The 22,454-nt window shown below is 42.0% G+C and overlaps 1 protein-coding gene across 1 annotated transcript in view; it reads right to left on the bottom strand.

Annotated features, from left to right (window-relative positions):
* LOC128656857 (embryonic protein UVS.2-like) overlaps positions 1–22,243 on the bottom strand; it is a 184,280-nt gene extending 162,037 nt beyond the window's left edge. Inside the window, exons 1-3 of the mRNA XM_053711023.1 lie at positions 22,102–22,243; positions 213–347; positions 1–106 (exon numbers count right to left, since the gene is read on the bottom strand). The exon at positions 1–106 is cut by the window's left edge and continues 12 nt beyond it. Coding sequence (XP_053566998.1) covers positions 1–106; positions 213–347; positions 22,102–22,243 — 383 coding nt within the window. The remainder of the gene's footprint in view (positions 107–212; positions 348–22,101) is intronic.
* Between the last annotated feature and the right edge of the window lie 211 nt (positions 22,244–22,454).

Genomic DNA, 22,454 nt, shown 5'->3' on the forward strand with positions numbered 1-22,454 from the left:
TTAATATCCAGATAGTCAGTTTCTTCCGTTTGAGGAACAAACCTCACACATGTCAGGGTCATAAATTCTTGCATAGCTGCAGTGATTATAGATACTTCACTGGCACCTACATGAGAAATAAATCATTACAAACTAGAAATGAATATTTTATTGACCTAAACTTAAACGATTTAACGTACAAAATTACAAACACAGCCTGCAGGGCAACTTACTGTAAACAGATGATAGAACGTATGGGATATTTACAGTTCCGATACTGGATTTGGGCCATAGGCAGTCTGTGCAGTCAAGAGCATTGCGTCCCTTCTTGTAAGCTATATCGCCCTGACGTATAAGCTTCTTAGTTTCTGAAATAAGTAAATAAATTATTTTAAAATGTTAACACATCAAAACCAGATTTTAATAAACTATTACACTGATATATGTTTGATGCTATTTAATTCAAACAAATTGTGACGAGAGTGGGAAGTGATGTCACCGGATGGGGGCGTGGTTTAGGGCCGTTATTGTCTATGTCGCAGTTAACAAGTTAGATGTATTGTACAAGCTGTTTACTTCTATGCTCTGCAATAAAATAGCGTTGTACCTTCTATGCTGTGTCCTGCATCTCATGACATGGTGTCAGAAGTACTTGCCTGCGCTTCTGTTTCCTGATTAAAGGGACAGTCAACACCAGAATTTTTGTTGTTTAAAAAGAAAGATAATCCCTTTATTACCCATTCCCCAGTTTTGCATAACCAACACAGTTATAATAATACACGTTTTACCTCTGTAATTATCTTGTATCTAAGCTTCTGCTGACTGCCCCCTTATTTCAGTTCTTTTGGCAGACATGCAGTTTAGCCAATCAGTGCTCAGTCCTAGGTCACTTTACATGCATGAGCTCAATGTTATCTATATGAAACATGTGAACTAATGCCCTTTAGTGGTCAAAAGTGCAGTCTTCCAGGTCTAAGAAATTAGCATATGAACCTCCTAGTTTTAGCTTTCAACTAAGAATACCAAGAGAACAAAGCAAAATTGGCGATAAAAGTAAATTGGGAAGTTGTTTAAAATTGCATGCCCTATTTAAAACATGAAAGTTTTTTTTGGACTTGACTGTCCCTTTAATGACAATGTTGAAGTTTACCCCACCTGAGCCTTTTGATTTCTCTCAGCCTGCAGCTTGGCCCACATGGCATCAGCGGTTTCAACGCTTCTGGATTGCTTCCAAGCTGGACAAGGAAAGTGGTGAAGTACAAGTTAATTCTCTTTTTTATACTATATACTATATGAGGAAAGATGTGGAGCCAGTGTTTAATGCCTTTGCTTTCCAAGAAGGGGAAGAATTTGACTTTGAAATAGTTATGAACAAACTCAGTGCTCACTTTGTGCCCAAAAGAAATGTAATTCATTAGAGGGCCTATTTTCAAAAACGTGCTCAGCGTGTGGGAGAATCTGTGGAGTCATTTGTGCGCAGCTTGTATGAACTAGCTGAATTCTGTGAGTTTGGTCTTGCTAAAGAGGAGCAAATCAGAGACAGAATAGTCATAGGAATTGCAGATTAAGTCTCACTGAAGCAACAGTTGGAGGCTGATTTAACATTGGTTGGGGTTATTAGGATGGCCCACCAGAGTGAACTGGTGAAAAAGCAAAGTGCTGATCTGAGGTCTGAGAGTATTATGGATGAAGTACAGCAGTTCAGGAGAGCTGCTAGTGAAAGGCACAGTGTGAGTGGTAGACAAAGGGCAACAGATAGGCCCAGGGCGCAGCATGCTCGCTGAATGCGGTGTAACCATACCCATGATCAGAGTGTCGTATGCCCTGCTAAAGACAAAAGATGTAGAAAATGTAACCGAATGGGCCATTTCTCTTGTAAGATGTATCAAGTCCACGGATTCATCCTTACTTGTGGGATATTCTCCTTCCCTACAGGAAGTGGCAGAGAGAGCACCCACAGCAGAGCTGTCTATATAGTTCCTCCCTTAGCTCCACCCCCCAGTCATTCTCTCTGCCTGCTTAACTGCTAGGAAGGGCAAAGAGCTATGTGGTGACTAAAATGTTAGTTTTTTATTTCTCAAGCAAAAGTTTATTATTTTAAATGGTACCGGTGTGTACTATTTACTCTCTGGCAGAAAAGGGATGAAGATTTCTGCAAGGAGGATGATGATCTTAGCACTTTGTAACTAAGATCCACTGCTGTTCTCACAAGGACTGAAGAGTACTGGAAAACTTCAGTTGGGTGAAAGGTTTGCAGGCTAAGCTGCATATGAGGTATGTTCAGTCTATATTTTTCTAGACAGACTGTGTTAATTCTAGAAAAGGCTGGCAATATCCCCATGAGGGAAGGGTAAGCTGTATTCAGACACTTTGATAGGAATTTCAGCTTGCTTGAAGGGCTCATTAGTTACTGGTGACACTGTTTGGGAAAAACGTTTTGTTTATTAAAGGCAATTATAACGTTTTTTGAAGGGACTAAAGGGGTTATTGTAGCTTGGTTTTGAGTTTTGTAACTCACATGGTTAATTAAGAGACACTCTGGTGTTTCTCTGATAGGCCTTAAAACATCGAGTGAGGTGGGAGGGGCCTATTTTTGCGCCTCAGTTGCACAGTTTCCTTTCCTCTGAGACATCTAACTGCTTCCCCTGAGGTTTCTGCTGTGTTTGAGAGCTGTAAAAGAAGTTTTTTTCCCCACAAATCGTTCTGAAGGGCAGGTAGGAGCCACAGCAGAGCTGTGGCAAGGTGCTGAAAGTCTTTTTTAACGGTTTTGCGTTTTTTCAATCCGTTTTTGCTATTAAGGGGTTAATTGTTTATTTGCATACCTGTCTTTATGGTGCTACTGTAAAAATTTCGTTAAGTTTACTGCTTTTTTACACTGTTTTGCAGAATTGGTGCAGCTTTTTTTTTCTCTTAAAGGCACAGTACCGTTTTATTTCTAAGTGTTTTTTACTTTGATTAGAATGTTTTCCAAGCTTGCTTGTTACATTACTAGCCTGTTTAACATTTCTGACACCAAGGAAAATCCTTGTTTATTATGTTTGGAAGCCATTGTGGAACCCTCTCTTAGAATGTGTCCCAATTGTACTGATATGTCTATAAACTATAAAGAACATATATTAGCAATTAAAAATAGAGCAATAGTTGATTCTCAATCAGAGGTAAATGAGGGTTCGCCATCTAGCTCTCCCCAAGTGTCACAACCAGTAATGCCCGCACAAGTGACGCCAAGTACCTCTAGTGCGTCAAATTCTTTTACTTTACAAGACATGGCCACAGTTATGAATACAACCCTCACAGAGGTTTTATCTAAACTGCCTGGTTTACAAGGAAAGCGGGACAGCTCTGGGTTTAAGAAAAATGCTTAGCTGACTGACACTTTAGTAGCTGTATCTGATATGCCCTCACAATGCTCTGAAGTAGGGATGAGGGATTTGTTATCTGAGGGAGAAATTTCTGATTCAGGAAAGACGCTTCCTCAGACAGATTCTGATATGACGACCTTTAAATTTAAGCTTGAACACCTCGACTTATTGCTCAGGGAGGTATTAGCGACTCTAAATGATTGTGACCCTATTGTGGTTCCAGAGAAATTGTGTAAAATGGATAAATACTTAGAGGTTCCTGTTTACACTGATGTTTTTCCAGTCCCTAAGAGGATTGTGAATATTATTACTAAGGAGTGGGATAGACCAGGTATTCCGTTCTCTCCCCCTCCTGTTTTTAAGAAAATGTTTCCCATATCTGACACCATGCGGGACTCGTGGCAGACAGTTCCTAAGGTGGAGGGAGCTATTTCTACTCTGTCTAAGCATACAACTATACCTATCAAGGACAGTTGTGTTTTCAAAGATCCTATGGATAACAAATTAGAGGGTCTCCTGAAGAAAATTTTTGTTCATCAGGGTTTTTCTCTCCAAACTATTGCATGCATTGTTCCTGTAACTACTGCAGCTGCTTTCTGGTTTGAGGCTCTAGAAGAGGCTCTTCAGATGGAGACTCCATTAGAGGAGATTATGGACAGAATCAAGGCCCTTAAGTTGGCTAATTCTTTTATTACAGATGCCGCTTTTCAACTGGCTAAATTAGCGGCAAAGAATTCAGGTTTTGCCATTTTAGCACGCAGGGCATTATGGCTTAAGTCCTGGTCTGCTGATGTATCATCTAAATCTAAACTTTTGAACATCTCTTTCAAAGGAAAGACCCTATTCGGGCCTGAACTGAAAGAGATTATTTCAGATATCACTGGAGGGAAAGGTCATGCCCTTCCTCAGGATAGATCAAATAAGATGAAGAACAAACAAAATCATTTTCTTTCCTTTCGGAATTTCAAAAGTGGTTCCGTTTCAACTTCCTCTGCTGCAAAGCAAGAGGGGAATTTTGCCCAATCCAAGTCAGTCTGGAGACCTAACCAGGTTTGGAACAAGGGTAAATAGGCCAAGAAGCCTGCAGCTGCCTCTAAGACAGCATGAAGGGGTAGCCCCCGATCCGGGACCAGATCTAGTAGGGGGCAGACTCTCTCTCTTCACTCAGGCTTGGGCAAGAGATGTTCACGATCCCTGGGCTTTAGAAATTGTGTCCCAGGGATATCTTCTGGAATTCAAAGACTCCCTTGCAAGGGGGAGATTTCATATTTCTCGAATGTCTGTAAACCAGACAAAGAGAGAGGCGTTCTTACGCTGTGTAGAAGATCTTCTTACCATGGGGGTGATCCGCCCAGTCCCAAAAGAAGAACAGGGGCTAGGGTTCTACTCAAACTTGTTTGTGGTTCCCAAAAAAGAGGGAACTTTCAGACCAATCTTGGATCTCAGAATTCTAAACAAGTTCCTCAAAGTTCCATCATTCAAGATGGAGACCATTCGGACTATTCTGCCTCTGATCCAGGAGGGTCAATATATGACTACCGTGGACTTAAAGGATGCGTATCTACACATCCTTATTCACAGAGATCATCATCAATTTCTCAGATTTGCCTTTCTAAACAGGCATTACCATTTTGTGGCTCTTCCCTTTGGGTTGGCCACAGCTCCAAGAATTTTCACAAAAGTGCTAGGGTCCCTTCTGGCAGTTCTACGACCTCGGGGCATAGCAGTGGCGCCTTATCTAGACAACATCTTAATTCAGGCATCGACTTTTCACTTAGCCAAGTCTCACACGGACATTGTGTTGGCTTTTCTTTCACGGGTGGAAGGTGAACATAAAAAAGAGTTCTCTCTTCCCTTTTACAAGAGTTTCCTTTCTAGGGACTCTGATAGATTTGGTAGAAATTAAAATATTTCTGACGGAGGTCAGAAAATCAAAACTTTTAACCACTTGCCGAACTCTTCATTCCATTCCTCGGCCATCAGTGGCTCAGTGTATGGAGGTAATTGGACTCATGGTAGCGGCAATGGACATAGTTCCTTTTGCCCGCCTACACCTCAGACCACTGCAACTATGCATGCTCAAACAGTGGAATGGGGATTATGCAGATTTATCTCCTCAACTGCATCTGGACCAGGAGAACAGAGATTCTCTTCTCTGGTGGTTGTCTCAGGACTACCAGTCTCAGGGAATGTACTTCCACAGGCCAGAGTGGCTCATTGTAATGACAGATGCCAGCCTGCTAGGCTGGGGTGCAGTCTGGAACTCCCTGAAAGCACAGGGCTTATGGTCTCGGGAGGAATCTCTTCTTCCGATAAACGTTCTAGAACTGAGAGTGATATTCAAGGCGCTTCAGGCGTGGTCTCAGCTTGCTGCAGCCAAATTCATAAGGTTTCAGTCGGACAACTTCACGACTGTAGCTTATATCAATCATCAAGGAGGAACAAGGAGTTCTCTAGCGATGATGGAGGTAACCAAAATAATCAGATGGGCAGAGGATCACTCTTGCCATCTCTCAGCAATCCACATCCCAAGAGTAAAGAACTGGGAGGCGGATTTTCTAAGTCGTCAGACTTTTCATCCGGGGGAGTGGGAACTCCATCCGGAAGTATTTGCTCAGCTGATTCAGCTATGGGGCACACCAGAATTGGATCTGATGGCATCCTCATTACGGGTCCAGGTCCCGGGATCCCAAGGCGGTTCTGATAGATGCTCTAGCAGTGCCTTGGTCCTTCAATCTGGCCTATGTATTTCCACCGCTTCCTCTCCTTCCACATCTGGTTGCCAGAATCAAGCAGGAGAGAGCGTCAGTGATTCTGATAGCACCTGCGTGGCCACGCAGGACTTGGTATGCAGACCTAGTGGGCATGTCCTTGGTTCCACCGTGGACTCTGCCAATGAGGCGGGACCTTCTAATAAAGGGTCCGTTCTCACATCCAAATCTAGTTTCTCTGAGTCTGACTGCTTGGAGATTGAACGCCTAATTCTATCTAAGCGTGGGTTCTCTGAGTCGGTCATTGATACCCTGATTCAGGCTAGAAAACCTGTCACCAGGAAGATCTATCATAAGATTTGGCGCAAATATCTTTATTGGTGTGAATCCAAAGGATACTCGTGGAGTAAGATTAGGATTCCTAGAATATTGTCTTTTCTCAAAGAGGGTTTGGAGAAGGGATTATCAGCTAGTTCTCTTAAAGGGCAAGTATATGCTTTGTCTATTCTACTACACAAACGTCTGGCAGATGTCCCAGATGTTCAAACTTTTAGTCAGGCTTTGGTCAGAATTAAGCCTGTATTTAGGCCTGTTGCTCCGCCTTGGAGCATAAACTTAGTTCTTAGAGTTCTTCAAGGGGTTCCGTTAGAACCTTTGCATTCCATAGATATTAAGCTTCTATCTTGGAAAGTTTTGTTTTTAGTTGCTATCTCTTCGGTTCGAAGAGTTTCTGAGCTATCTGCTTTACAGTGTGATTCACCTTATCTTATTTTCCATGCAGATAAGGTGATTTTGCATACCAAACCTGGGTTTCTTCCTAAGGTTGTTTCTAATAAGAATATCAATTAGGAGATTGTTGTTCCTTCACTGTGTCCTAATCCTTCATCAAAGAAGGAACGTCTGTTGCACAATCTTGATGTGGTTCGTGCTTTAAAGTTCTACTTACAAGCAACCAAAGATTTCCGTCAAACATCTTCATTGTTTGTTGTTTATTCTGGTAAGCGGAGAGGCAAAAAGGCTACGGCTACCTCTCTTTCCTTTTGGCTGAAAAGCATCATCCATTTGGCCTATGAGACTGCTGGACAGCAGCCTCCTGAAAGAATTTCTGCTCATTCTACTAGAGCTGTGGTTTCCACATGGGCTTTTGAAAATGAGGCTTCTGTTGAACAGATTTGTAAGGCGGCGACTTGGTCTTCGCTTCATACTTTTTCCAAATTTTCGAAATTCGATACTTTTGCTTCTTCGGAGGCTATTTTTGGGAGAAAGTTTCTACAAGCAGTGGTGCCTTCCGTTTAAGGTCCCTGTCTTGTCCCTCCCTTCATCCGTGTCGTAAAGCTTTGGTATTGGTATCCCACAAGTAAGGATGAATCCGTGGACTCAATATATCTTACAAGAGAAAACATAATTTATGCTTACCTGATAAATTTATTTCTCTTCTTATGTATCGAGTCCACGGCCTGCCCTGTTTTTTTAAGACAGGCATATATATATATTTTTATTTTTAAAACTTTCAGTCACCACTGCACCCTATAGTTTCTCCTTTTTCTTCCTAGCCTTCGGTCGAATTACTGGGGGGTGGAGCTAAGGGAGGAGCTATATAGACAGCTCTGCTGTGGGTGCTCTCTCTGCCACTTCCTGTAGGGAAGGAGAATATCCCACAAGTAAGGATGAATCCGTGGACTCGATACATCACAAGAGAAATAAATTTATCAGGTAAGCATAAATTATGTTTTTGAAGTGGCGTGTAAAACTGAATACATTAAAGAGATGCAGGTGGATAGTGACCAGGAGGGTCAAGAAGTGTCCTTTATGGGTCTGTTGTTAAACAGTCTGGTTCAGATGAAGATTGGTGGGTTACTCTTACTGTAATGGGAGCCAAAGTTGCCTTTAAGATTGACACAAGAGCAGATATCACTGTTATGTCCCTTGCAGCATTCATAAAACTGCCTCGACAGCCTCAGCTGGTGAAAGTTACAACAAAAGTTCATAGTCCTACTGGCCACATCGATTGTGCAGGGAAATTTCTTGCCAGCTGCGAGTACAAGCAAAGGAAATTCACCATGTGGGTACATGTGATTAGAGGTCAGTGTGTTAACAACCTATTGAGCAGAAAAGCAGCCTGTGGTTTGGGCCTGGTCGCCAGAGTGAATGAGATTTCAGAAGACATGTTTGGTGAATTGGGCCTACTGAATTGCAACCCAGTCTGAATATCACTTAAAGGTGACGCAGTCCCATACAGCATACCACTCCTCGTAGAATTCCGTTCCCGCTCATACCTCAAGTGGAGAAGGAACTAACTTCTGCGTATGAAGAATATGGGAGTTATTGAAAAGGTTGTTAAAGCAACTGACTGGTGTGCCACCATTGTGCCTTTCATGAAGAAAAACGGGAAGGTACACATCTGCGTAGACTTGAAAAGGCTGAATGAGGCGGTGAAGAGAGAGATATGTGCTGCCGACACTTGAAGACATAGCTCCGAAATTGGCTGGGGCGCAGTTCTTCTCTACACTGGGTACTGGGTGGCAGATACCTCTAGATCCAAAGTGCCACAAACTGACTACCTTCATTACACCGGTAGGTCGGCTTTGCTTCTGCAGACTACCCTTCGGAATATCCTCTGCTCCTGAAATATTTCAAAGAGAGATGAGTTCTATCCTAAGGGATCACAAGGGCACGGCAGTCGTCATGAACGACATTTTGGTGTGTGGGTCTACATTGGAAGAACATGATTAGTGATTGAGCTGTGTGCTGCAGACCATTAGAGTGTCCGGGTTGAAATTAAATAAGGAGAAATACCATTTTAGGAAGGCTGAGTTATGTTAATTTGGGCATATTATCAATGGGGGTGGCATCAAGCTGGACCCTGATAAAATCCTTGCTATTGAACAGATGAAAAATCCTTCTGATGTACATGAGACAAATATTGGGCCTTGTGAATTATGTGGGTAGGTTCCTTCCAGATTTATCTACAATACTACACCCTATCACAGAGTTGCTAAAGAAAGATGTTGCCTGGGTCTGGGGACCTTCACAGGAAAAATCTTGTGTGCAGGTCAAGTCCCTGCTGGGCTCTGCCCCAGTGTTGGGGTTCTATGACCCTTCCAAAAAGCAGTTATGGGTTAGGGGCCGCCCTCCTGCAGTTGAATGAGAACAAACTACAGCCCATCACCTACTGTTCCTGTACACTGATGGCTGCTGAGTCAAAATATGCACAAATTGAGAGTGTCTGGCTGCTGTTTGGGCCTGTGAGCACTTCCAGCATTACCTAGTGGGTTTAGAAAAATTTAGTCTGGAGACTGACCATAAACCATTAGTCCCTCTAATCAACTCCTATGATATTGACAAAACACCCTTAAGATGCCAGAGACTTCTGATGAGGCTGCTCAGGTTCAACGTTCAGGTAGTGCATGTGCCGGGGAAGCAACTGGTAGCAGCAGATACACTTTACAGGCTCCCGCTGGCTGCTGCTGAAGAATCTTCAACGGAATCAGATGTGAAAGTGTATGTAGATTCAGTTCTGGCATCCAAATCCATTTCATCAGAGAAGCTAGAGCAAATAAGAAAGGAGACATTTATATACTGACCTTCAAGAAGTTATTAAGTACATAAAAGAAGGTTGGCCCGAGAGCCGGGCAGCCTGGATGTCTTTAAGTTCTTACCAATCAGAAAGGTCACAGCTCACGGAGCTGGATGGGTTGGTGCTGTTCCAGGACCGCATTGTTATTCCTGTAACATGTGGCAGGAGATGTTAAGCAGGATTCACGATGGCCACTTGGGCATTACAAAGTACAGAGAAAGGGCAGCTACTGCAGTATGGTGGCCTGGGATCAGTTCCGACATCTCAAGCCATGTGTCAAAATGTGCCTTTTGCTGGGAACGCCGGCCTACTCAGAGAAGGGAGCCCTTGATTTCTACTCCACTGCCTGCAGGCCCATGGCAGAAAATAGCTGCTGATTTGTGCGAACTGCACAGGAAAAAGTACCTAGTTGTGATTGACTACTATTCCAGGTATTTGGAGATTGCACCCTGGAAATTCAAGCCATTATCACTCGTCTCAAGAGCTTGGTGGGGCATACCAATGGAGTTAGTGAGTGATAACGGAATGCAGTGTGCTTCCACGGAGTTCAGTTCTTTCAGCAGTGAATATGATTTTGTCCATTCTACGTTGAGTCAACATTACCCACAGGCCAATGGAAAGGCTGAAAGGGCAGTTCAAACAACAAAGTAAATTTTGAAGCAATTCAAGCTGCACCTAGCCCTCTTGGCCTATAGGGTGACTCCCATTCAAGCCACGGGTTTTAGCCCAGCACAGCTGATGCTAGGACATCAGATTCGCACCACTTTACCCTCTGTGGGTGTCTTCTCCAACTAACTCTGTTCCTCAAGGACGAGGTCCTTAGGAGGGATGAAGAGGCTAAAAGGGGCTATTGTTTCTTCTACGACAGGAAACACTCTGTGAGTCCCTTGCAGGAGCTGAATGTGGGACAAAGTGTCAGAGTTAAACTGGATGATGAGAAGAAATGGAAGACGTTTGCTACGGTAATTGGATGCTCTCCAGAACCAAGTTCTTAGGTAGTCCTTACTGATGGAGGGATAGTCACACGTCGAAATCGAAAACATCTTCAGCCAGTGCCTGAGAGTTTGCAACTGGATGCCTCAGTACCACTGCCGGTGGGATCCCCAGTTTTAAGAGGGGTGCCTTCCCCTCAGCAAGATCACAGTGGGGATACTTCTTTGCTTCCAGCAGACTCTCAATCACCTTCTTCTGTATTAGAGGATAGTTCATGTAAAATTACATCAAGTGGAAGGGTGGTGAAACTTCCAGCCCAATATCGGGATTAGCACTAGTTCGAGAAGTGACCGGAAGTATGGGCAGAATATACCATGGTCACTGTGGACTAGGGTAGTCTACCCCAATGTTCAAGTCAGGATTACATTTCATGTTGTTGATATATATACTCTTTAACTTGTTATTTGTTGTATACTAAACAAAATTATTTCTGTATGCTTCTTGTATACCTTGTTATTGATGCATTCAAAGAAAAAAAAAAATCGGCTCCCAAACCTTGACAGCATTTAAAGTATTGTCTCCCTTATCTTTTTTATTATTATTATTTTATTTATATTTATTTATTAACCATTTCAGTATACAATTCCAATAAAGAAGAGATACAAACAAATAAAATCCTGTAAGTATTTTACTTGCATTACATACATCATCGTTACTAACAGTGCCTCAATATACATATATAAAGTATATTCCTTTGTCATAACAAGTATTAGTCTCTTAAATAGGGAAAAAAACAATAGTGATGACATTGCCATAAGTAAATTTAACATATTAGACATTATGAAGCAAACTATGCTAGACAGTGAAAATATAGCCAGCATATTATATACTGTAAATTAAAATTAACATACATATATCCTCCATCTAACCAAAAAAAAATATTGCAATTAACAGTATTTGTAGTTTCCAAGATTTGGCACTATATGAATTTGCATACCGAATGGTAATTTTCTTAATGAACTAAAATATACAGAAATAACATATAGAAACCATAAGGAAAAGAAGAAAGGAAAAAAAAAAAAAAGAGCCCTTGTATCTCCACTCTCTCCCACCCTCCCTTGAATCTTCTATTAAGCAGGATATTCCCCATTTGCAATGGCCATTTCAATATAGGTAGTGTCCCTAAAGGGTGTAATTAATTGTTTCTGTATTTCTTCAGGAAAACTGACAATTATACTTTTCCATTTGTAAAAACATTCGGCTAGATCACGAGTTTGGTGGTAACCTTAAAAAGCAGTGTTGAGAGGTCCCAACGCTGCTTTCTCTTGTAAGGTGTATCCAGTCCACGGATTCATCCATTACTTGTGGGATATTCTCCTTCCCAACAGGAAGCTGCAAGAGGATCACCCACAGCAGAGCTGTCTATATAGCTCCTCCCCTAACTGCCACCTCCAGTCATTCTCTTGCAGCTCTCGACAAGGGAAGTATCAAGAGAGATGTGGTGAATTAGTGTAGTTTATTTTCAATCAAAAATTTGTTATTTTTAAACGGTACCGGCGTTGTACTGTTTTTTACCTCAGGCAGAAATTAGAAGAAGAGTTTTGCCTGAGGTTTTTGATGATCTTAGCAGGTTATAACTAAGGTCCACTGCTGTTCTCACACATAACTGAAGAGTATGGGGATACTTCAGCTGGGGGAACGGCCTACAGAATTAACTGCCCTGAGGTATGTTCAGTATATTTTTTTCTAGAGGAATGATAAGAACTAGAAAATGCTGACAGTGCCTGATATATTTAAGGTAAGCCTGATTGCAGTGATTTAATAACGACTGGCATCATGCTTGCAGTAAAGGGTAATATTCATATTACTTTCTATTATGGCTTAGTATGTAAAACGTTTGCATATATATAAAGAACGTTTTTTACTGGGGGTGATAAATCTTTATTTGGGGCCTAGTTTTCCACATGGCTGACTAGATTTCTCCAAGGAGTAGTTATTTATGGCCCTTTCACTTTGAGTGCATGGTGGGAGGGGCCTATTTTCGCGCTCTAATTGCGCAGTTGTTTTTACATTCTGAGACATCCAGCTAACCTGAAGGAGTCCCCTGACATATTGGACCTCTGTAAAGGGTTTTTGTGCCTACAAAAGTCATTTTATGGGAAGGTAGGAGCCACAGTAGAACTGTGGCAGTTTGCTTGTGACTGTTATAACGGTTTTACCATTTTTTTGCTTCGTTTTTGAGCCTGAGGGGTTAATCATCCATTTGCAAGTGGGTGCAATGCTATTTTAGTCTGTTATACACACTGTAAAAATTTCATAAAGTTAACTGCTTTTTTCACTATTTTGCAGTTTTTGTGTTTGGTTTTTTCTCTTAAAGGCACAGTACTGTTATTTATAATCTGCTTTTTCACATTAATTAAAGTGTTTTCCAAGCTTGCTGGTCTCATTACTAGTCTGTTAAACATGTCTGACATAGAGGAAACTCCTTGTTCATTATGTTTAGAAGCCATTGTGGAACCCCCTCTTAGAATGTGTACCAAATGTACTGATCTTACTATAAGTTATAAAGACCATATTCTGGCTTTAAAAGATTTATCACCAGAGGAAATTGGCAAGGGGGAAATTATGCCGACTAACTCTCCCCACGTGTCAGAGCCTATAACTCCCGCTCAAGGGGCGCCAAGTACATCTAGTGCGCCCATTGCGTATACTTTACAAGACATGGAGGCAGTTATGAATCATACTCTTACAGAAGAATTGTCCAAACTGCCAGGGTTACAAAGAAAGCGAGACAGCTCTGGGGCTAGAACAAATACAGAGCTCTCTGACGCTTTAGTAGCTATGTCTGATATACCCTCACAATGTGCAGAAGCCGAAGAAGGAGAGCTTCTATCTGTGGGTGATTTTTCTGATTCAGGGAAGACACTTCAACCTGATTCTGATATGTCTACATTTAAATTTAAGCTTGAACACCTCCGCATGTTGCTCAGGGAGGTTTTAGCAACTCTGGATGACTGTGACGCCATTGTAGTCCCAGAGAAATTGTGTAAATTGGATAAATACTATGCAGTGCCTGTTTATACTGATGTTTTCCAATACCTAAGAGGTTTTCAGAAATTATTACTAAGGAATGGGATAGACCAGGTGTACCGTTCTCTCCCCCTCCTGTTTTTAAAAAGATGTTTCCCATAGATGCCGCTACACGGGACTTGTGGCAAACGGTCCCTAAGGTGGAGGGAGCAGTCTCTACCCTAGCGAAGTGTACAACTATCCCTGTCGAGGACAGTTGTGCTTTTCTAGATCCAATGGACAAAAAATTAGAGGGTTACCTAAAGAAAATTTTTATTCAACAAGGTTTTATTCTCCAGCCCCTTGTATGCATTGCCCCTGTCACTGCTGCTGTGGCCTTCTGGTTTGAGTCTCTAGAAGATGCTCTACAGGTAGAAACCCCATTGGATGATATCCTTGACAAGCTTAAAGCTCTTAAGCTAGCCAATTCATTTGTTTCTGACGCCGTTGTTCATTTAACCAAGCTAACAGCTAAAAACTCAGGTTTGCTATTCAGGTGCGTAGGGCGCTATGGCTTAAATCCTGGTCTGCTGACGTTACTTCAAAGTTTCTCAATATTCCCTTCAAGGGGCAGACCCTATTCGGGCCTGGACTGAAGGAGATCATTTCTGATATTACTGGAGGAAAAGGTCATGCCCTTCCTCAGGATAGGTCCCACAAATTAAGGACCAAACAGACTAATTTTCGTTCCTTTCGAAATTTCAAGGGTGGCGCAGCTTCAACTTCCTCTAATACAAAACAAGAGGGAAATTTTGCCCAGTCCAAGCCGGTCTGGAGACCTAACCAGGCTTGGAACAAAGGAAAGCAGGCCAAAAAACCTGCTGCTGCCTCTAAGACAGCATGAAAGATCAGCCCCCGATCCGGAAACGGATCTAGTAGGGGCAGACTTTCTCTCTTCGCCCAGGCTTGGGCAAGAGATGTCCAGGATCCCTGGGCGTTGGAAATTGTGTCCCAGGGATATCTTCTGGATTTCAAAGCTTCTTCCCCAAAAGGGAGATTTCATCTCTCACAATTATCTGCAAACCAGATAAAGAGAGGCATTCTTACATTGTGTTCAAGACCTCCTAGTTATGGGAGTGATCCCCCCAGTTCCAAAGGAGGAACAGGGGCAAGGCTTCTATTCAAATCTGTTTGTAGTTCCCAAGAAAGAGGGAACTTTCAGACCAATCTTAGATCTCAAGATCCTAATTAAATTTCTCAGGGTTCCATCCTTCAAGATGGAGACTATTCGAACCATCCTACCTATGATCCAGGAGGGTCAATATATGACTACCGTGGACTTAAAGGATGCTTATCTTCACATTCCGATACACAGAGATCATCATCGGTTTCTCAGGTTTGCCTTCCTAGACAGGCATTACCAGTTTGTGGCTCTTCCCTTTGGGTTAGCTACGGTACCAAGAATCTTTACAAAGGTTCTAGGGTCACTCCTAGCGGTCCTAAGGCCGAAGGGTATAGCAGTAGCCCCTTACTTAGATGACATTCTGATACAGGCGTCAAATTTTCAAATCGCCAGGTCCCATACGGACATTGTGCTGGCATTTCTGAGGTCTCATGGGTGGAAAGTTAATGAAGAAAAGAGTTCTCTATCCCCTCTCACAAGAGTTTCTTTCCTAGGAACTCTGATAGATTCTGTAGAAATTAAGATTTACCTGACAGAGGCCAGGTTGTCAAAACTTCTAAATTCCTGCCGTGTTCTTTATGCTACTTCTCGCCCTTCAGTGGCTCAGTGTATGGAAGTAATCGGCTTAATGGTAGCGGCGATGGACATAGTGCCGTTTGCCCGTCTACATCTCAGACCACTGCAACTTTGCATGCTCAGTCAGTGGAATGGGGATTACACAGATTTGTCCCCTCTACTAAATCTGGATCAAGAGACCAGAGATTCTCTTCTCTGGTGGCTATCTTGGGTCCATCTGTCCAAGGGTATGACCTTCCGCAGGCCAGATTGGACAATAGTAAGACAGATGCCAGCCTTCTGGGCTGGGGTGCAGTCTGGAACTCCCTGAAGGCTCAGGGCTCGTGGACTCAGGAGGAGGCACTCCTTCCGATAAACATTCTGGAACTAAGAGCGATATTCAATGCTCTTCAGGCTTGGCCTCAGCTTGCTGCGGTCAGGTTCATCAGATTTCAGTCGGACAATATCACGACTGTAGCCTACATCAACCATCAAGGGGGAACAAGGAGTTCCCTAGCAATGTTGGAGGTTTCAAAAATAATTCTAAGGGCAGAGGTTCACTCTTGCCATCTATCAGCTATCCATATCCCAGGAATAGAGAACTGGGAGGCGGATTTTCTAAGTCGACAGACTTTTCATCCGGGGGAGTGGGAGCTCCATCCGGAAGTGTTTGCACAGTTGATTCAACTTTGGGGCAAACCAGAACTGGATCTCATGGCATCTCGTCAGAACGCCAAGCTTCCTTGTTACGGATCAAGGTCCAGGAATCCCAAGGCAGCACTGAAAGATGCTCTAGCAGCGCCTTGGTCCTTCAACCTGGCTTATGTGTTTCCACCGTTTCCTCTGCTCCCTCGTCTGATTGCCAAGATCAAGCAGGAGAGAGCTTCTGTGATTTTGATAGCACCTGCGTGGCCACGCAGGACTTGGTATGCAGATCTGGTGGACATGTCATCCCTTCCACCATGGACTCTGCCGCTGAGGCAGGACCTTCTACTTCAGGGTCCTTTCAACCATCCAAATCTAATTTATCTGCGTCTGACTGCTTGGAGATTGAACGCTTGATTTTATCAAAACGTGGTTTCTCCGAGTCGGTCATTGATACCTTAATTCAGGCTCGAAAGCCTGTCACCAGGAAAATCTATCATAAGATATGGTGTAAATATCTTAATTGGTGTGAATCCAAGGGTTACTCATGGAGTAAAGTCAGGATTCACAGGATATTATCTTTTCTCCAAGAAGGATTGTCAGCTAGTTCCTTAAAAAGGACAGATTTCTGCTCTGTCTATTCTTTTGCACAAGCGTCTAGCGGATGTTCCAGACGTTCAGGCGTTTTGTCAGGCTTTTAGTTAGAATTAAGCCTGTGTTTAAACCTGTTGCTCTGCCATGGAGTTTAAATTTAGTTCTTAAAGTTTTTCAAGGGGTTCCGTTTGAACCTCTGCATTCCATAGAACAAGCTTTTATCTTGGAAAGTTCTGTTTTTGGTAGCTATCTCTTCGGCTCGAAGAGTTTCAGAGTTATCTGCCTTACAGTGTGATTCCCCTTATCTGATCTTCCATGCAGATAAGGTAGTTTTGCATACCAAACCTGGGTTTCTTCCTAAGGTGGTATCTAATAGGAATATCAATCAGGAGATTGTTGTTCCGTCACTGTGTCCTAATCCTTCTTCAAAGAAGGAACGTCTACTACATAATCTTGACGTGGTTCGTGCTTTAAAGTTTTATTTACAAGCTACTAAGGATTTTCGTCAAACATCGGCTTTGTTTGTGGTCTACTCTGGACAGAGAAGAGGCCAAAATGCTTCAGCAACTTCTCTTTCTTTTTGGTTAAGAAGTATAATCCGCTTAGCTTATAAGACTGCTGGCCAGCAGCCTCCTGAAAGAATTACAGCTCATTCCACTAGAGCGGTGGCTTCCACATGGGCTTTTAAAAATGAGGCTTCTGTTGAACAGATTTATAAGGCGGCGACTTGGTCTTCACTTCATACTTTTTCTAAATTCTACAAATTTGATACTTTTGCTTCTTCGAAGGCTATTTTTGGGAGAAAGGTCTTACAGGCAGTGGTGCCTTCCGTTTAAGCGCCTGCCTTGTCCCTCCCTTCATCCGTGTCCTATAGCTTTGGTATTGGTATCCCACAAGTAATGGATGAATCCGTGGACTGGATACACCTTACAAGAGAAAACAAAATTTATGCTTACCTGATAAATTTATTTCTCTTGTGGTGTATCCAGTCCACGGCCCGCCCTGTCATTTTAAGGCAGGTGTTTTTTATTTTTAAACTACAATCACCACTGCACCCTATAGTTTGTCCTTTTTCTTGCTTGTCTTCAGTCGAATGACTGGAGGTGGCAGTTAGGGGAGGAGCTATATAGACAGCTCTGCTGTGGGTGAGCCTCTTGCAGCTTCCTGTTGGGAAGGAGAATATCCCACAAGTAATGGATGAATACATGGACTGGATACACCACAAGAGAAATAAATTTATCAGGTAAGCATAAATTTTTTTTTTTAACGCCCGCTGGTATTACGAGTCAGGCAGGTACAGGTGTACCGCTCACTTTTCTTCCGCGACTCGAGGTTACCACAAATCCCCTTACGTCAATTGCGTATCCTATCTTTTCTATGGGATTTGCCTAACGCTAGTATTACGAGTCTTGGAAGAAGTGAGCGGTAGACCCTCTCCTGTCCAAACTCCTACCGCATATAAAAGTCAGTAGTTAAGAGTTTTATGGGCTAACGCCGGAACATAAAGCTCTTAACTAAAGTGCTACAAAGTACACTAACACCCATAAACTACCTATTAACCCCTAAACCGAGGCCCCCCAACATCGCAAACACTATAATACATTTTTTTAACCCCTAATCTGCCGACCGGACATCGCCGCCACCTACATTATACCTATGAACCCCTAATCTGCTGCCCCTAACATCGCCTACACCTACATTATATTTATTAACCCCTAATCTGCCGCCCCCAACGTCGCTGCCACATGCCTACAATTATTAACCCCTAATCTGCCGACCGGACATCGCCGCCACTTTAATAAATGTATTAACCCCTAAACCGCCGCACTCCCGCCTCGCAAATACTATTTAAATTTTATTAACGCCTAATCTGCCGTCCCTAACATTGCCGACACCTAATTACATTTATTAACCCCTAATCTGCCACCCCCAACGTCGCCGCTACTCAGAGGCGTATTTAGGTTTTGTACTGCCCTAGGCCGTCAAAATTCTGCTGCCCCCCACCCCCCTAGGTTTTAGGCTTTTTTTCAGCCATAATATTTTTACACCCCAGGACATGTGTGTGTGTGTGTGTGCGTGTATATATATATATATATATATATACATATACACACACACACACACACAATGCACAGTCACAAACACAGCATAACTAATATTTCCAGCAGTAGCCCATCACCTCTGGGAGCAAAGAGGTTAAAAAAGTCTGTTTTCTGCTGTGAGCAGGAGGGTGGGGGTATTTATGACCTGCCCTGCAGCAGCAGACTGTAGCACACATTATTTACAACAAGCCTTGCTATAACTCTAACATCCCTGATCCCTCTCTTACCACATATTCACTGCAATATTCTCCTGTGACCTGATCTATGCCCTGTCTTCAGAAGCATGCTGTTCACTGCTACTGTCTTGATCTGCGTGGCTGTGTGCAGATGCTGTCAGACAGTCAGTGAAAGCAAGTCAGCTGAGCACGGCACTTTGGGGGCCAGGAAGGGGGAGGGAAGGAAACGGCTGCTTTGCTATTAGACAGATTAGGAAGCGGGACTGCTGGCTCCACAGGCATTACACTGACTGTCTACACTTACACAGACAGTAACTCTCCAGTCCTCGCTTCAGCCCTAGCCTACCAGCCCGCTCTCATTAGTGTGCATTGTGCGGCAGCTAACACTTAATGCCTACTCTGCTAGCAACATTAATATTTTATTGCCTAATGATTAGGCAATAAAATGTTAATGTCGCTAGCAGAGGAGGCATTAAGTGTTAGCTGCCGCACAGTGCATGCTAATAAAATCATTCCTACGGTACCTACTGTCAGGTGTCAGACTCAGCCCGCCCATACCTGAGTAAAGTGAAAGTCCTCCGGCTCCTCCACATGAGACTCCGGGTGTTTCTGTCGCCGCTGACAGTATGCCTTCTTGTTCTCCTAACCCCAGACTGATGCCGCCAAGCAATGTGCGTGCGCCAGTGTTAAAAAAAACCCAAATACCTGCATTTGGCTGAGACTGAGAGTGTATGAAGCGTCACTTTCAAGTTTAATTTTTTTTTTAAATGATTAGCCGCATATTCAGTGCAGCCATGGCAAATGCCGCCCCTCAAAATCTGTCGCGCTAGGCACCAGCCTCGTTGGCCTATGCCTTAATACGCCCCTGCCGCTACTATATTAAAGGTATTAACCCCTAAACCTAAGTCTAAACCTAACCCTAACCCCCCCTAACTTAAATATAGTTTAAATACATCTAAATAAATTTACTAAAATTAAATAAATTATTCCTATTTAAAACTAAATACTTACCGATAAAATAAACCCTAAGCTAGCTACAATATAACTAAGTGTTACATTGTAGCTAGCTTAGGATTTATATTTATTTTACAGGCAACTTTGTATTTATTTTAACTAGGTACAATAGTTATTAAATAGTTATTAACTATTTCATAACTACCTAGCTAAAATAAGTACAAAATTACCTGTAAAATAAATCCTCCCCTGAAGATCTCCCTACCTTGAGCCATCTTCACCCAGCCGGGCAAAAGTGGTCCTCCATACGGAAGAAGTCTTCATCCAATCGGGGCAGAAGAGGTCCTCCAGACGGTAGAAATCTTCATCCAGACGGCATCTTCTATCTTCATCCTTCCGGAGCGGAGCCATCTTCTATCCAGCCAATGGGGAGTCATCCTCTTCAAACGACGTCCTAACGAAGAATGAAGGTTCCTTTAAATGACGTCATCCAAAATGGCGTCCCTTGAATTCCGATTGGCTGATAGGATTCTATCAGCCAATCGGAATTAAGGTAGGAAAAATCCGATTGGCTGATACAATCAGCCAATAGGATTGAGCTTACATCCTATTGGCTGATTGGAACAGCCAATAGAATGCAAGCTCAATCCTATTGGCTGATCCAATCAGCCAATAGGATTTTTCCTACCTTAATTCCGATTGGCTGATCATTTATTTCATTTAATTGTAATTAGTTTAATTTAATTTAGTTAATTTATTTATTTATAGAGTAGTGTTAGGTGTAATTGTAACTTAGGTTTGGATTTATTTTACAGGTAATTTTGTATTTATTTTAGCTAGGTAGTTATTAAATAGTTAATAACTATTTAATAACTATTCTACCTAGTTAAAATAAATACAAAGTTGCCTGTAAAATAAAAATAAATCCTAAAATAGCTATAATGTAACTATTAGTTATATTGTAGCTATATTAGGGTTTATTTTATTGGTAAGTATTTAGTTTTAAATAGGAATAATTTATTTAATTGTAGTTATGTTATTTAGATTTTTTTTAAATTATATTTAAATTAGGGGGGGTGTTAGGGTTAGGGTTAGACTTAGGTTTAGGGGTTAATAACTAAAATAGTGGCGGCGATGTTGGCGGCGGCGGCAGATTAGGGGTTAATTAATTTAATATAGTTGCGGCGACGTTGGGGGGGAGATTAGGGGTTAATAAATATAATGTAGGGTTCGGTGATGTTAGGGGCAGCAGATTAGGGGTTCATTAGTATAATGTAGGTGGCGGCGGAGTCCGGAGCGGCAGATTAGGGGTTAATACGTATAATGCAGGTGTCTGCGATATCGGGGGCTGCAGATTAGGGGTTAATAAGTGTAAGATTAGGGGTGTTTAGACTCAGGGTTCATGTTAGGTTGTTAGGTGCAGACATAACTTTTATTTTCCCATAGGAAACAATGGGGCTGTGTTAGGAGCTGAACGTTGCTTTTTTGCAGGTGGTTTTTTTTTCACCCAGCTCAGCCCCATTGTTTCCTATGGGGAGCACCTTTTGACTGCTTACTGCTACCATAAGCAACGCTGGGATCGAGGTGAGTTATGGAGCTAAATTTTGCTCAAAGCTCACTTTTCTGAGGCTAACGCCGGCTTGCAGAAAACTCGTAATACCAGCGTTGGCTTAAGGGAGCTGTAAGAAAAAAAGGCTCATAGCACCGCATAGCCTTACCGACAAAACTTGTGATCTAGCCAATTGTTTGACTTGGAACTCTGAATTTTCTGAAGTATCAATTTGTTACAGTATTAATTGATTTTTAAGTTTCTGGATAAATTCCTATAAGCTTGAAATTTTATTAGGATTTCCTATATTTCAGAATCAATAATCTTCCCGTAATAATTATCATATTTAACAGACTGATATTTTTAAACAGAGATGCTTCTTGACTAATAAAAAAGAAAACATTGTTATCCTTTAATTGTATATTGCTTTGGTTTATTTTGCTAACCCAATAACTTATTTTATACCAGAATTTTTTAATTTTGGCACAATTCCAGAAACAGTGCTCTAAGTCTGCATTTATAGACTTCCATTTCTGGCAACGTGCCAAAGTTTTATCCCATCTAGCCTTCACCTGGGGTGTGATATATATTCTATTTATAACTTTGGTATGTGTTTCCCTCCAAGAGGAGGATATTGTTGCTCTATCTATAAGATTAAAGCTTTCCTGTATTCTTTCTGGTGGGACCTGCCAGCTATCTGCTAATCTTTGTAAATTATTATAACCATAGGAGGTAATAACTATTTTGTATATAGCTGAGATACTATACCTACCTGCCTTAAAAAGGGTTATAACATGTTCCAACTTGTCCCATGACTCTACCCCTATATTATTCTGCAGGATCTCCTGCACATAATGCCTTATCTGTAGGAAAGCATAAAATTCTCTATTTGTTATATCAAATTCTTGCTTCATTTTAACAAAAGTTTTACATACCCTTAACTCTTTGTCTATCAATTGATGAACCATCTTAATTCCTCTCAGCGCCCAATTTTTAAATATCTTGGAATCTAATGTCGGGATAAAATCAGGGTTTCCCAAAATAGGGAGATATCTAAAAAATGACAAAGTAATATCTAGCATTCTGAGTATTTTTTGCCATACCATAATTACCATCTGTATAGTG

This window comes from Bombina bombina, chromosome 4, assembly GCF_027579735.1.
Source record: "Bombina bombina isolate aBomBom1 chromosome 4, aBomBom1.pri, whole genome shotgun sequence".
NCBI classification, from domain to species: domain Eukaryota; kingdom Metazoa; phylum Chordata; class Amphibia; order Anura; family Bombinatoridae; genus Bombina; species Bombina bombina.